At 43.7% G+C, this 15,336-nt stretch overlaps 1 protein-coding gene across 1 annotated transcript in view; it reads left to right on the plus strand.

The window, feature by feature from the left end:
• Window positions 1-535: 535 nt before the first annotated feature.
• kcnn1a (potassium intermediate/small conductance calcium-activated channel, subfamily N, member 1a) overlaps window positions 536-15,336 on the plus strand; it is a gene marked incomplete at its 3' end in the record, with an annotated part of 40,304 nt that continues 25,503 nt past the window's right edge. Inside the window, exon 1 of the mRNA XM_071540320.1 lies at window positions 536-1,834. Coding sequence (XP_071396421.1) covers window positions 536-1,834 — 1,299 coding nt within the window. The remainder of the gene's footprint in view (window positions 1,835-15,336) is intronic.

Raw genomic sequence — 15,336 nt, forward strand, 5'->3', positions numbered from 1 at the left:
TGCTAATGCTTTATAGACATCACATCAAACTAGGAGGGAAATGAATTAGAGTTGATCATAAACTATAGTGACGTTCGGGTTATATGTGGTCAAAGCGTATTATTTGACAGGCCTATGGATGTATTTGGGGGAGGTATTGTGGGGCCGATGAGCTTTAGCAGTAAAAGTGATTTCTGATTATGCATGGTGGTTATGGCAACAGTGACAAAGTCGATCTAGTGGATCCACAGTGGATTTAGATGATCGACCATATACAGGACTTAAACACCTTCCGATATCTTGTTAATCTCATTCTTGTAACCTAACACCGTTAAGGAGTGATCGATCCGCTGCAACCTGTGCGCATAGCAGGCAATGGACCGATATTCAGTCGAAGGCGGTGTTTTGGCTGTACGGTGACGTTTTAAGGCAGGTCTTGGTCAAACCTACCAATGATACAAGTCGGTCCTATTCTGCTGGGACTGATCGCAATGAACGGGTGTCGGAGCTCTGCACGGCAAAGGAGCAACCACAGCAAGACGCGGCGATCAAGGGGATGCGGCATCGGTACTCGGGAGCTGTCCATCAGCACCAAACCCCCGACGAAAAGCAAGGAAGCAGCGAGCAGAGCCGAGCCCCAGTCGCTCCTGTTTTCAGCCTGCCGCCCCCGCCCTCTTCTCACCACCGAGACCGCTCTTCGACCACCGCCGCTCACCGCCAGAGCCTCCAGGAGCTGCCGTGTCTGAGCCAGCCCTCTCGGAGACCTGTTCGCAGCGGTGACCCACTACCTCTGGCGAGCTACGACACCGCCCAGCGACCTTCACACCGGGGCGGTGAACCCAGTACCGGGCAGCCGGCGCACCTGCAGCAGGATCCTTGGGCCGCGGCCGGCTCTCAGCAGCAGCAGCCGCCGCCGCAGTCGGAGAAGCAGCCTGTTTTTCCAAGCTGCCACTGCAGTTTTTCCGAGCAAGAGGCAAGCCTTTCTCAAAACCAGCGCCATCCTGTCGATCCTCTCCCACCGCAGCCCTCCCCATCTTTTCCGCCGCCGATACCACCGCCACCAACGTCGTCCTCCTCCTCTCTGCTGTTTTCCCAGGAATCTAAAAGGGGGGATCGTTTCCGAAGGAGTGCCAATAATCACCAACAGGCGAGCATCGTGGAACGCTGCAGGGGAGGAGGAGGAGCAGGAGGGCACCGAGACCACAGGCAGTTGTTGCAGCAACAGCAGCAGCAGCAGCAGCATCAACAGCACAGTCATTTAAGACTCCAACAGAGGGACCCCTCCCCTGAAGGAATCCGTGCAAACTCGCAGAAAGGGCGCTCTTTAGATGTATGTGAGTCAATTGAGGCTAACAGGAGAGCATTCGAGTCTCGGACTCAGGACCTGCAGCAACAGCAGCAGCAACAACAGCAGCAGCAACAGCAACAGCAGCAACAGCTCCCACAATTACGAGCGCAGCAACAGCTACTGGTGGGGAGCAGCTTGCCTATCAACTACTGCGCCAGCGGCTCAGGAGAGCTATGTAGGACTCACCAGGCTCCACTGCTGCAGCAGCAAGAGCAGCAGCGGCAGCGGCAGCAGCAAGGCGCACTGGGGCTCTGTCCCCAGCGTCCGCAGCACTGTGAACAAGACCGCAATAAGTCTGGGAGGATCACCGTGCAAGGCGATCAGGCGCAGCCACACAGCCGCGACTCCCGTGTAACCCCCCCGGTAACACAACGGGCATACGCGGGGAACTCGTCTGCGACTGGCAGCAACAGCAGCAAAAACAGCCCCAACTACGGCTCGAGCTATCACCTGTGGCCAGAGAGCCCGCATAAAGGAGAGGAGAGGATACGCATCGATCACCATAAGGTAGAATTTTTTTTCATTTGCGTAGGCTATGCGATATCGAAGCTAATTAGCCTCTGATAACAAAATCAAATTGTCCTTAACGTTTTCACTCAATGACCACGCCTGTTATATGATTTTGATAGAACACAGGCGCGTATGTGTATGCTGTGTGCGCGCGCGTGTCTGGTGTGGGTGCTGTGTGTGTGTTTGTGTATGTGTGTGTGTGTGTTTAGGGGAGGGGGTATTCGGATCGATAGGGTAGATGTGTCTTTGCACAGGTAGACTGTCATTCTACGTTCGATAGCTTTTCCAACAGCACCAATGTAAAGTATGACACATGTAACCTAATGCGCGAGCTTTCTCACTTATCTTTGTTTCGTTTGGTTTCACACGCACGCATACGCGCACTCGCACGCACAAACACACGCACACACACACACCTGTTCCATGTTGCAGTGTTGAGCTGCTGAAGCCCCCGTTTGTTTTGCGTAGCAGGCTGAAAATATTCAAATGATGCTCCCTGGCAGCTGGAGAACAGACAAAGTGTCTGTTGTTTCCTCCTAGCAGAGGGTCTCTCAGCGAGGGAATTTGGATGCTTCTGGCTTCCAGATACCGTTAGGCCTTTGACAAAATGGTCTGTGCTAAATCTTTGCCTCTCAGTAAGGCCAGTTCCTCGGGAGCTCACCTCAAAACTCACTCTGTAATCTGCATGTTCTGCTTTAAAAGTTGCCTTGCTCTCAACCGCAGTCAGTATCATGTCATAGTGCACAGTATTCAATATGCATGCTGTTTTGCAGGTGCTTGTTTAGTTTAGCTGCACAATGATGTAACATAGAAACCAAGTGCTAACAGCACAGCGATGAAGCACAAGGGTAGAAACACAGAAGAAGAGAAACAAATGGGCCCAAGGGCCTTATTAAAACATCTCACCAAACAAATGACAAGCAAGGACACGACTGAATTTGATGACAGTATATGACAACATGGATGAAAAGAGTATAACAAGATGCATATATCATGTCAAGTCAGTGAAATAAAATGAGTTAAAATAGCTCTACAGAAAATGAAGTCATAGGGGAAGTGAAAGTGTGGGAGTGTGTGTTAGCATGTATGTGTTCAAAAAGAGAAAGAGAGAGGGAAGGAGGGAGAAAATTAATGATACTAGGGAAAACGTGGAGCAGCTTGGTTCAACAGACAGGCCTAAAATCTATATTTGAAATTGTTAAAAGCTGTAGATTCATTGGGAATGGGAATGTAACTATTCCCCATTCGAGATCCTTTATATGTTATGGAGAACTGACTGTGAGTGGTTTGTGCTGTGTTGGTGTCTGATGTTATGAATATGAAGCTATGAATTCAGTCCAAAGTAAACTTTTAGGGACGAGTGCGGATGGATGTATTTAAAAGTACAAGTTTGTTATATATTTTGTTGGAGACAGAATATTTAGTTGATGAAAAATTGAATGTTCTGTCTGGCTGCTCAAAGCTGCTAATCAAACAAATCACTTCTGTATATGTAATATGGATCTTGAACAGATTGGTAGCAAATCTGGAAACCCAATCAACACTGCAGTATGCAATGCTAGGGTAAATAAAACTATAACAGAGAGACATTTCTGATGAACCATGCTGCTAACACCTACAGACTTTGTCACTTTATCGCAAACACAGTGGAATTAAAGAAAAAATAAAAAAAAAACAGCTCAAAATTGCATCAATCCTCACTCACCAACAGTCTGGTTGGTGAAACATGGCTAATTTTGTACTTAGCAATGGAAATATAGGCATTTGTTTTGCAGTATTTCTTGGGTTTTTTTGCTATAATTTGTGTGGTTGGCACCATTTTGAGATTTTTTTTCTAGACCAGCATTTACTTCAGGTGCAGGTGAAGTTTTTTCAAGATGAACTTGATATCAGAAAAAAAGAATAGGAAGCATTGATGAGGCTGCAGCATCTAAATAAAAGCATCAGACTGCTTTTTCAAAAGCGGCAGTTGTTTTCAGTGGCCAAGCTGGCACTAAAAGCATGAGGTGGCGCATCAAACCACCTTGAAGTGACTCTTCTGAACTTGGCTTGATTTTAGAGCATCAGCAGAAGACCAAAATGACCAAATGACTGAAATGAAATGAACATTTACTTAATGTTTCTGGACCCATAGTTACCATTGTCCTATTTCAATTATGCATGTTTTTAGTCAGGGTTTTTTGTGAGAAGTAGGTGACAGGAAGCCATGACATGAATGAGGTAAATTAAGAATCCAAACATGTCTTGTAATATATCCTAAGTGGCTAATATAGCTAGCAGCATAGCATCACAGTTGCTCAGATGAATGTGCAAAATATGACCACCATATAGTCTGCTAACTGGTCTCCTAATATATGATGGTAATAGTACAACATCATATGAGAAGCACAGTTGTCAGGGCCTCTGATGCTTCCAATCTTCTGCTTGCAGTCTATCTTAGAAGGATCAAATTAGCAGTCTCAAATGATATGTGTCACTTATTGCTTCCAGTTTGTTTGGGCCTTACTATGGACCAAGTTGTAAGTCAACTAGATCTCTGGAACCTTTCTAAATCCCTACTGATCATAATACAGGAGGATGCCCTTTTCTTCTTTAAAACTGATCAAACTTTTATTTGAACTTTCACTTTGTTTATCACTTTGGGAATCTTTCCATTTCTTCCTGCCTGGCTCTGACCGGTAAAATAAATTGGAAAACTGGAAATAATCAGAGATGTAAGTGCACAGGATGCAGGTCATGAACACATTACTAAAACTAGCAAGATGAAGAAGTCATTATATAGCTTGAAAAGCCTTATCTCCAAGGCAACGTGGTGAACACTAAAAATGATCAAACTTAAAATGGCAATTTGAGTTTAGTTTGATAACCGCTTTGCAGTCAGTTAATATTTCATTCTGACTGTAAGCTCCTGTACACATTTGTCAGATACTCAGATACTCCATGTGGGTCATGACCTAACAAATCCGTAAAAAAGAAATCTTAGACCTGCTCACATGATCGGCCCTGTCTAAGGATCAAAACCTTTTCCACTCGCTCAGGTCAGACCCTGCCAAGTATTTTGATACGGCTAGACATGCTTATCTATTCATGTTTATTTGTAGGATCCTGGTTACATCTTATTGACTTGCCCCTAATGAGCTGGCCCCTCCCCACCCCTCGTTTGAAATCCCTTAAACAAAACACTTGTGACACAGCAAGACTGATAAAGTGTATACAATTACAGTATCCCACAACACACCCGAAACCCAATAGCTAGCCCACTGAACTGATGGTAGGTAGTACGATATTGTGTCCTGCCTCACTAACATTGTGCTTTGAAAGGCACGTTGCTGCTTCTATTGTGATGCCCTGTGTAAGTACTCTAATTCCTGCCACTTACTGCTATGGTGATATCCCCTGCTGGGACACTGTAGTACAGCAGCGTAAACAGTGCTGGATTTGTTCACATTTAACAAGGCTGATTTTTGAGGAGATACAGAAGTCTTGTTTCCCGACAACTGTCTGCTTATTCTTTCACAATTTGAGAGGGACGGTACCGCCCAGGGTCTGAAAAGAACGGGGCTCAGGGAAAAAATGCCCTTGAAAGTACATAAAATGCTTGTGAAATTAAAAATGGGGAGGCAAAAAACGCCCCCAATAATTAGGTGTTCCCTTTTTTGCATTGCACCCTGTTCACATTATTTTCGCTGAGCTGTCAAATATGCAAGCGTGAATGTGACCGCTGTCCCCCGTGGGCCACCATAGGTGAATCACGGGAGCCTTTGTCTGGGTGATTCTGGAGCGGTGTTTGATCAGAAAACAACCGAGTAGGCAGTCTGAGGCAGTCGAAAACATCTCTGGTTGTGTATGTGATGGTCTAACAAATCTTAATGGTCCAAATTGAGTGTTTATTTGCCAATATGCGGCGTATTATTTCATAGTTCAATAAAATTGCCCCCGAAAAGGACCAAAATGCCCCTAAAATTGGCTGAGGGTGGCATAAAAATGAAAACAAAACTGTAAATATGTTCCCCCGGTGCCATCCCTCTCATCCCCTGTCAAAGCACCCATCTATGCTGGGATCAGAGGGCCTGTAAGCAGCTCTAGCCGTGTGTGAGGCGAGGCAGGTGCCGGGCCCCCCTCTCTACAGAGTACGGGGTCGTATGTGTCACAGCAGAATGGATGGGTAGAAAGAGGAGAAAAGCTATTACAGTAAAGCCTTTTGTGCAGCTCCTGCCAAACCGTAGTCCAACACGCATATAATCACCCTATATGATCTGGGAAAGGTCAACACAGTATATATCACTGTGGCACTTGCAACCAACTTACTGTCTCTGTGACATTGTCTGGAGGATTTAGTGCACTGGAATGGCAGCTGTGTGTGTAAAGCAATGACCGATATGAAAATACAATTGCTATTTGAAAGTAGTTTAGAATATTGATTTGCAAACCACTAATGCAAACCACTTCTCATGTTTGTTTTGTATTATTGTTTGAAAGATAATCCTCGACCAGTTTGACCAGTTCTGCCTGGTTTGCTGATTTCATTGATTAATTTCACTGATTTCATTTCATTGAAGCTTCTTGTTTAGTATTTCACTTGTTAAGCAACTTTTCAGCGCTGTAAACATGTTTGCTGTTGAAGCCTATATTAACTAGTTTCACTTTGAGCCAGGATGTTGTAGGATGCTGTAACTGAATCCTGCCAGAACCTTTGCTCTTGTGCCTCATCTGCTGTGCCCCTTTCAGCTTTCCTACCGTCTAAATAAAGAAAAACGCTGAGGTAATTGGACTGCCCACTCTCTTTTAAAAAAAAGTAGTTTAACTTATCAGCTGTGTATTTGTGTTGGCTGTGTAATAACGCTGAGGTAATTATGAACGCTGGAGCTCAGAACAATTGACGCAGACGGCTCTGCTTGAAGTGTTATGATTTGCTGGCAGGCTTTTGCCAGGAGAAACATTATGTTGATTTAAACTTTCTCTTATCGGTCATCTCCCCAGCGTGGTTACAGGGCCCCCTTTTGTTTTTCGCTCATTAGGCCTCCGTGTTTCCACTGCCGTACCTTTCCGTCCGTGAGGGCAGCCAACACCTTGAAAGCAAACACATGGCGCTGAACAAATGTCACACGTATTCGTTAAACAGGGCAGCTCCTAGTTCACATCCTGTGTTTATGAGGAAGGAGTGGCTCCAGATCTCTGATAACATCGGCAATTGTATGAAGAGAGTTATGTGAGCCTCTTATTTTCTGCTGTGGCCTGCAACACGGAGACAGTAAGTATGAACACGAAGGTCTTTTAATAATTGATTGCTGTTTTCCCTATTTTTTGTCCACTGCATTTAAGTGCTACGCTGCACTCCTGCTCTGAAATAGATTTGTGTTACCATGTTTGTTGCTATGGAGAGATCAGGCTGGTATTGTATAGCAGTGCGAGGCCTCTCTCTCTCTCTCTCTCTCTCCCTCTCTCCTTCCCTCTCTCTGTCTCTCTCTCTCTCCATCTCTCTCTCTCACCGTCTCTTTCTTTCTCTCTCTTTCTCTCTCTTTCTCTCTAACCCCCTCTCTCCCTTTCTCTCTCTCTCTCTCTCTCTCTCTCACCTTCTCTCTCTCTCTCTCTCTCGCTCTCTCTTCCTCTGTGGTATTGAGTTTCTTCAAAGAATCATGTACAGAACAAGATTATCTTTAAGATTTGCGATCCGTTTCACACTTGCCTTTCACACATGCAACACACACATACACATATGTGCTTGAACACATGTGAACTCACACGCACACACACACACACACACACACACACACTGATATTACTGGTGGTGTTCAAATGGTGCTCCACTTGATAGTTCACATCACTCTTTCTCTTTCTCTCTCTCTCTCTCTCCCTCTCTCTCTCTCTCTCTCGCCCTGCGTTTCGTCTGAGTGCGTCTCTACAAGGAGAGGTGTATTGAATTACTTGCAGTCCAGTTAAATACAAAGAGTGTTGGGGGTTTCCTCAGTAGCCGTGAGCCTCGCTGCTTACTGCCTGCTACATGGGTAGAGACGCAGCATGGCAGATGTTTTCGCTCTGCCAGCAGTGAATGCAATTTGTAGCTTGACTGTTCGACCTCTTGTGATGTTTCCCTTTTCTAATGTGTGTCGTAACTTGCAATTTTTTTTTTATTTTTTTTTACTCCGCGGCAAGCCAAGTTCCTACCACGGCTCTTTGCTTAATAAATGACCGGAGTTCATTTATATGGTAATTCCTGTGAGATGCTAGCCAAGTGATGTCAGGCATATAATGTATCACGGCAATGCATATGCTTTATGGCTAATTAGGTTATTGATCTCAGGCTGTTCCTGCGTTAGGGCATTATCACAAGACAAAAGAGTAGAGAGAGTATGAGTAATGCAGCTGTAAGCAGATATTCGTCATTCATTACAATGCTGGAACTTGGAAGGCGTCAGACGTACAGTGATGGCTTCATATGTGTGTGTGTGTGTGCATGCTTTTGTGCGTCTTTCCTCATATCTTATAATATACGTATATTGTAATATATTGCAAGCTAAATCTAAATGTTTGTCAAACTGTCTTGTAGCAGAGCAGAGTGCAGCAGCAGTAGAGAGGTGTGTGTGTGTGTGTGTGGGTGTGTGTGTGGTTTCATACTACTTTTCCCTCACACAATAGACTCATGCTTTGCTTGCAGCCTGCCCTTGAAAATGTGAGTTGGAAAGCTTCTCTCACCATTTTGAAATTCCATATAGAGACGTTTCTCTGAGTGTGCGCTTGCTTTGCATGCCAGTGTGTGTGTGGCACTTATGCATAGTGTATGTTTCTGTGAGTGTATATGTGTGTGTGTGTGTGTGTGTGTGTGTGTGTGTTCTGCAATGTGTATATGCGTTGTGAGCTCTCTCCCCTGCTCATACGTTCTCTTTTGATGCGGGGATCTTGCCCTCGTTCTCATCAGGTCTTTATGCCTTTAGGTTAGAGCTTGACTGCTGATCCCTGGAGCTTCCTTACCACTTAATTTACAGCACATGATACACAACCGTTACTCTATAAAGCTCAATCACAGCCTCCTCTGGCCACAGATAAATATTCAGTGAAGAACAAAAAGGCTCAGCTGAGCTGCTAGGAAGGAGAGGTTGGTTTTTTTTCACGATCTAGTCTGCCTTTAGCTATTTATGAGAAATATGAGTTCTATTTGTTACCTTTATTCACATAGAAATGTTGCTCTGGAAAAAAAAGATGGGCCCAGTTTCTATGACTGTGTGCATGTGTGTGTACTATATGTATGTCTAATATACGTATGTAAATTACTGTGCGCATGTGTGTATATGTGTGCTTCGCTATCCCCAGCCATTATGGTTGCTATAAACAACAAGCTTTAAAATTAGAATAGGACAAGCTGCTGAAGCTGTGAAGCTGCTCTTCTTTAGCTTTGCCGGTTTTCCTTTTTTCCCCTTTGGTTACCTCATATCACCTAATTGGAGAATATAATACAGCGATCATGGAAAATACAGCAACAGTGTGACTGTGTTGTCCATGGTGATCTGTTGAGGCTGAACAGGCAATGTACAGTAAGCTGCCTCTCTGCAATACTGAAAAAAACTGTTATATCATATGATATATATATATCATAGTATTTTTTTCTGGGTATTGAGTATGTGTGTATATCTGTGTGTGCATGTGTGTGTGTGCGTGTGTGTGCGGATGCATGCGTTTGTTTTTGTGTATTCGGAACATTTGTATGTTTGCATGTGTGTGTGTGTGAGAGAGAGAGAGAGAGAGAGAGAGCAAGCAAGAGAGCAAGTGAGTGAATGAGTGGGAGGATGGCTTTAGTATATCATTATCATCTTGATGCCACAGTCTTGCCTTAAGACGGTAAAGGTCAAGTTAACTCTATTGCTGCTTCTAGTCATTTGGAAGAGCCTCTCCTCTCCTGCAGGAATCCTCCAGCATGTGAATATCATTGCATTGTGTTCGCCTCCAGGAACGCTTCCCTGTTTGACTCATAGCATCTGGGCTCCATGCTCAATTATGCATCTACAGTCATGTGTTTACAGTGAGGGGGAATGTATGTGTTTGTGTGTGTGTGTGTTTCTAGTACTGATTGGGAAGTCCATGGATAAGCCTTGGGTTCAAGTGTGCTGTTACTTGTATTATTATTATTATTATGATTATTATTATGATGATGATGATGATTATTATTATTATATTTAGTTTATGTAGATCTCTCTTTCACTCCCTCTCTCTGTCTCTTTCCCTGTGGTTTGTGTTAGTGGTTTCTATGGTGTTTGCCTCTCTGTGTGATGTAGTTCCTATACAGCTGCTCCAGCCTCCATTATAGGCCTCCCTCCGATTGTTAACCCCTTAATGGACTGGCGGTCTACGCAGTCCCCCCCTTTTGTCCCTGCCATTTTCTTTTTAACCCTTTCACGAACAAAGCGGCCGCCTCCTTTCCTTTCCTTTCCTTTCGCCTTCCCTTCTCTTTTCCTCGAGAGTCCATTTTCTATCGCTCCCCTCCGCTCCCCAGCCACCTCTTTTCTCTGTCAGACTGGGGGAAAAAAAGCCTTTTTAAATAGAATCAATTTACACTAAAGGGCCCAGGGGGCATAAAAAAACTGCAGCACTTAATTTCATAACCAAAAAAAAAAAATCATGGAGGCAAACTGTAGCTTGAGGCTGTTAGCACAATTCCCAGAACTTTTATCATATGAGACGTAATAGACTAGTGTGAAAGACAGCTTCTCTATGGAGGACAGCGCTTGACTGTAGTGCAGTGCAAAATAGCAGGGTCTGGTTCTGGTTCACTGATCTCCCAACCTAAAAACAAGATTGCGTGCTGCTGCAGTAAAGTACAGTAGGTGTGTGTGTGTGTGTGTGTGTGTTACATTACGTCTAGAGACATTGCAAGCGTCCGTGGGTGAGGGCTTGTGGGTGAATACAAATGTGCTGCTATTCCAACTGGCTTCTGTTTCATTTACCAGAGAAAAGGGGGTTTGGAGCCAGATAAGGATATTCAATTAGCTCGAGTCTATGGAAGGCCGCTGCACCAGTCAGAGCATGCAGGAGCTGGGTGACATACGGCACGGCTTCTCTGTTAGAGTGGAGGAGCAATGAAACCTGATATCTTTCTCATTTCATCTTGTCTGTGTTTCAGTAATTTTCCCACTGGAATGTCGAACATATACTATCTGCTTCTGTGGATATCGCCTTTTTCCCCTTTTCTTTTTCTCACAGGAAAGGTTTCATCTTATTTTATTCTTAGGAATAGGGAAGAAGGAAGATAGCTAAAAACATAGGGGATAAAGACAGAATGGTTTTCAGATGAACACAGTTTGAGTTTTTTTTTTTTATTGGTGTTTATTCTCTACAAAAAAGCGCAAACAAATGCACGCAAAGCCCATTCGTGTAATTCATCGCTATTTGAAATTGATATATTCTCTGTAAGACATTGGTGAGGATTCACTTGACCCTAAAATGCTAAAAAATGAGAATTGCACAGATTCCCCGTCACTCTCCCTCTCTCCCCCCCTCTCTCCCTCCCTGTCCTCTAGCTTCTGCTGTTGGCTTGTGTCCTCCTCCTATCATAAATCTAAAGCAGGACGTATCCAGGCAGCTCTCCAGTCAATCTTTACTGAGTTTGTTGCGCTATCGATCTGTCCTATGCTATAGGTTGTCCTGGCCTCTCTCTCCACTATTGATGTTTTTGCCTCAAGGAAAGAAAGAAACTGCCTCAGCCTGAATTTACTGAGGGCTCGTTTTCAAATGACTTACAATCCCGGCACAATGAAAATAGAAGTTGGCGGGGGGGGGGGGGGGGACATTTATTCATTGATATTGTTGTTGGATTGCACTATAGTGAATGCAGTGTCATAAGAGGTAAAGACTGTGTGATTGTTGTGTGGGTTATAGGGCACTTAAGGGTGATAATGTCTGTGAAGTATATATGGCCATAGTGGGCCTGTTGGGATGTCAAATAGCCACCGGGGGAACTGTCACCTAATGAAGATGGTTTAGTCTTTTGGGTCTAAACAGCACAGGATATATTTTAAAGCTTTTGTGGCCTAGTGTATGTGTGTGTGTGTGTGTGTGTGTGTGCCAGTGTCCCTGAGCACATACATTATTGTTTGTGTGCTAGTGGGAAGATGCACATCTGTGTGTGTGTGTGTGTGTGTGTTTGTGTAAGGACCGGGTCCACCTCCTCACGTAGGGGTTATCAGTACAAATCTGGCGTCAATCAAGCAATCAAACGTAATGGGAGTCTATGGAGGGGAATAGGGCAATACTGCTGATTAGCTAAAATAAAGTGGAATGCTTTAGAGAGCTGATTAGTGCGACAGTGAAATGCTCCTCCACCTTCATCTGCAATGTCAAACCTCAAGGAGTAGGTTAGTGGCATTCACACCTCAACTGCCACAAACTGTACATTGAGAATATCTGAATTTGGGCCAGTCAATGGAGATGCATATTAAGTCTTTTTTTAAATTCCAGTGACAAGGAAAGTGAAGTTAAAGGGATGGATAAGATTTTCAAGGATCCTGTCTGGTTTATTATGAAGTCTGAGTCTTTCAGTGCCAAGAAAGTATTTGCTCCAGTCTTTTGGTTATTTAGATTTTAGAAGCAGGTTACAGCCATTGGTTTACACTGTATTAGCAGTGTTAGTGCAAGTCAACAGGATAAAAAACAATTCCTTGAGAAATTATATTTATATATTTGAAGGAAACTAGCACAGTACAGTGAAGCGTTTGTGAAGCGGTTAGGAAATAGTTTTGAATATCCTGCATGCAATTTTTCTCAGTAATGATAATTAGTTCTGCTCACTTTCACTACCACTACATTTACAAATTCTACCTCCATTATCTTGAAAGCTAAAATGGTGCAAGCGCTTTATGGATGAATTAAAGATAATCACAGCTGATGACAAATCGGATTCTTCTTAAAAAGATGACCTACATCTTCAAGTGTGTCTTGGAGCGTTGGTCTGTATGTGTGAGTAGTGGGTGGTCGCTGATCTGCTCTTATCTGGTCTAATCTGGTCCAATTTATTTCAGCACACATCAACAACTTGAGAATTCAATTTGTTAATCATTTCACCAAGAATAGTCCATCCTTTATGGCCCCAATCTACAAATCAAGTTTCTAAATACCCCCTCCTTTAATTTGCTGGAAATTGAAGTAGAATATGTTCCTAATGAGGCAGTGGGAGTCCCACAGGGAAAGGAACCCCCCATCAGCTCTAACCCCAATCTCCCCAGGACCTAGTTTACAGCAGACACACACACACACACACACACACACACACACACACTTGGAGTAACCTTGTTGGAACCTATTTATAATAGCATTGTGTCTCTGTTGAACACCTTGTGCGTTATTAGCCCTAACAACGACACATTCCCACAGGCAAATACCTGTCTCCCTTTTTCCATGGAGGTTTTGTCTTGTTTTTTGGCATAATTCATTTTTCTTTAATCTCCAGGAGGAGAGAGAGAGAGGGAGGAGAGGGGAGAGAGAGAGAGGGGGGGGGGGTTCTGCTAGAGGGCAATTATTGTCTCTGTTATCAAACTACCATTGTTTGTAACTACGTGTTTAGTGGAGAGCGAAACGTTCAGACAGTGATTTTGACACAGAATTAATTCTGACATGTTTTCCTTTGATACTCTGTGTGCATATCTACAATGGTAGCTGTTGTACGTAGCCACAACCCGGCGTTCATCATGCATTATTTATTTGTTTTGAAGGGAGGTGTTTTTTTAGAAGCCTCTTGAGTTTTTTAATCTCATCTGCACATATTAGCAATACTTCTTTCTGTTTTTCTTGTATATTATTACTGTGTAATTTTTTTTTCATCACTGTGCAAATAAACAAAAACTAAACTAATTATGTCCACGGGATTTTCCACATGATTCCTATTGGGAGTGAGAGAGAAAGTGATCGCTAAAATACCGCAATATTGAATAAAAAAATCATCTCATTCATTGTTTTTCTGCTGTGAGTTCATATTACTGTCCTGTACTTTAGATTTGGTCCAAGCCTTAATAAAGATTTTAGCATCCCTGCAGTGACTTTAAGTGTTATCACAGTTTATTGTGCGTAGCAGATTTTATTGTTAGCTTTTATTCTCTTCCTATATGAACTGAGCTGAGGCAGTGTATTGGGTCTTCCCCTGAGGGTTCCCCCAATGAGGCCACCCACAGTGACAGCCAATATAGAAGTCCCCCCACCAATGCACAGAGACTGACGCAACTCACCATCCCTATTAAACTAGGATGAGTGCTTACATGGCTTGGATGGCAGGGGTGGTGGTGGCGTCAGGCTTATCAAATGGGCAGCTCCCGTTAAGGATGTTTAATTTAATTATGCCTACAAGACCTCTAGGAGGGCCAGCAGTAAATTCAGAACCAGCTCCCTCCATACCTACTCTTGGTACTGGCGTCTCTCTTGGTATAGCACTACAAACAAGTCACTCCTGAGTGCTTAAGTGGGGTGAAAGGTGGCAGCGTAGGAAGCATATCAGAAGTGAGACATCTTTGATTGTGTAGCTACATATATAATAGCTGCAAGGTTCCAAAATGAACCTCTTACTGTATGTGATCTATTATTTGGTTCCAATCATATCAGCAATTCTGCCTACTGTGTCTAGAGTTGGTTTACCTCGCTTCATTGTCAAGTCATCCAGTTGATTTTTGCCTCTATATGCTTTTAATACTTTACCGCACATACTTGTCATCTCTTCCAATCTTATTGCTCTGACCCAAACTGTTTGTGCAGGCGAGCCCCACACACAAATCACTTGTTTACTTCACTGCTCTTCAAGCAGTTGTCCATACACTTACTGACTGTGCCAGGCATGTGAAATCAGCGTGAGAATATTTTGTGAAAACTCTTTGTCTGTGTGTTGTCTGATTGTCCTGTGTCACTGAAACAGTTACAACGGCGGCAACGACTCAAATCTGCGATCCTGCGGAAAGGGAGAAGCAGTCCTGAGTGTCTCTTAACAGCAGGCATCCCAATAAAAACACATCAAGTACAGGACGATAAGACTTGGCACACAGTGACTTGCCCTTTCTACCTCTACAAAGAATTTATATATTAACTTGGCCAAAAAAAAATTGCTGACACTGATAAAGATGTCAAGTCCTGGAATGCAGCCGCAACAAAGTCTGAAATAAACCCAGAAGTATTATTGTGTTTTGTTTGACTCTGTTTTACGTATATTATTTCTAAATGATCAAACAAGCCACTAATTATTAAAATGTCGGATCCTATGAGAAGATCCTACATGAAGAATCTGGTTCTACCCATAGAGCTGTGATGGAGAATGTTGTTAAATGAGCGCCGGGCTGCACACGCAGGTTTTCCTGGGTCTTTATCAGCACTAAGTAATGATCCACATGGCGGTCGGGGTTCGGGGTGGAGAAGGCCTGATGCCCGCTGGCCTGTCACAGAAATGTGACAGCGTCTTGTGTGCAGGGACAAACTGGAGTCTGTAGCCTACAGCTCTCAATCACTACAGGGGCTGGCACAGACACCCACAGGGGGCT

The sequence above is a fragment of the Centroberyx affinis genome, unplaced genomic scaffold (assembly GCF_046629955.1).
Source record: "Centroberyx affinis isolate AG114_WGS23_722 - 3 ecotype Tasmania unplaced genomic scaffold, CSIRO-AGI_Caff_v1 ptg003607l_1, whole genome shotgun sequence".
Taxonomy (NCBI): domain Eukaryota; kingdom Metazoa; phylum Chordata; class Actinopteri; order Beryciformes; family Berycidae; genus Centroberyx; species Centroberyx affinis.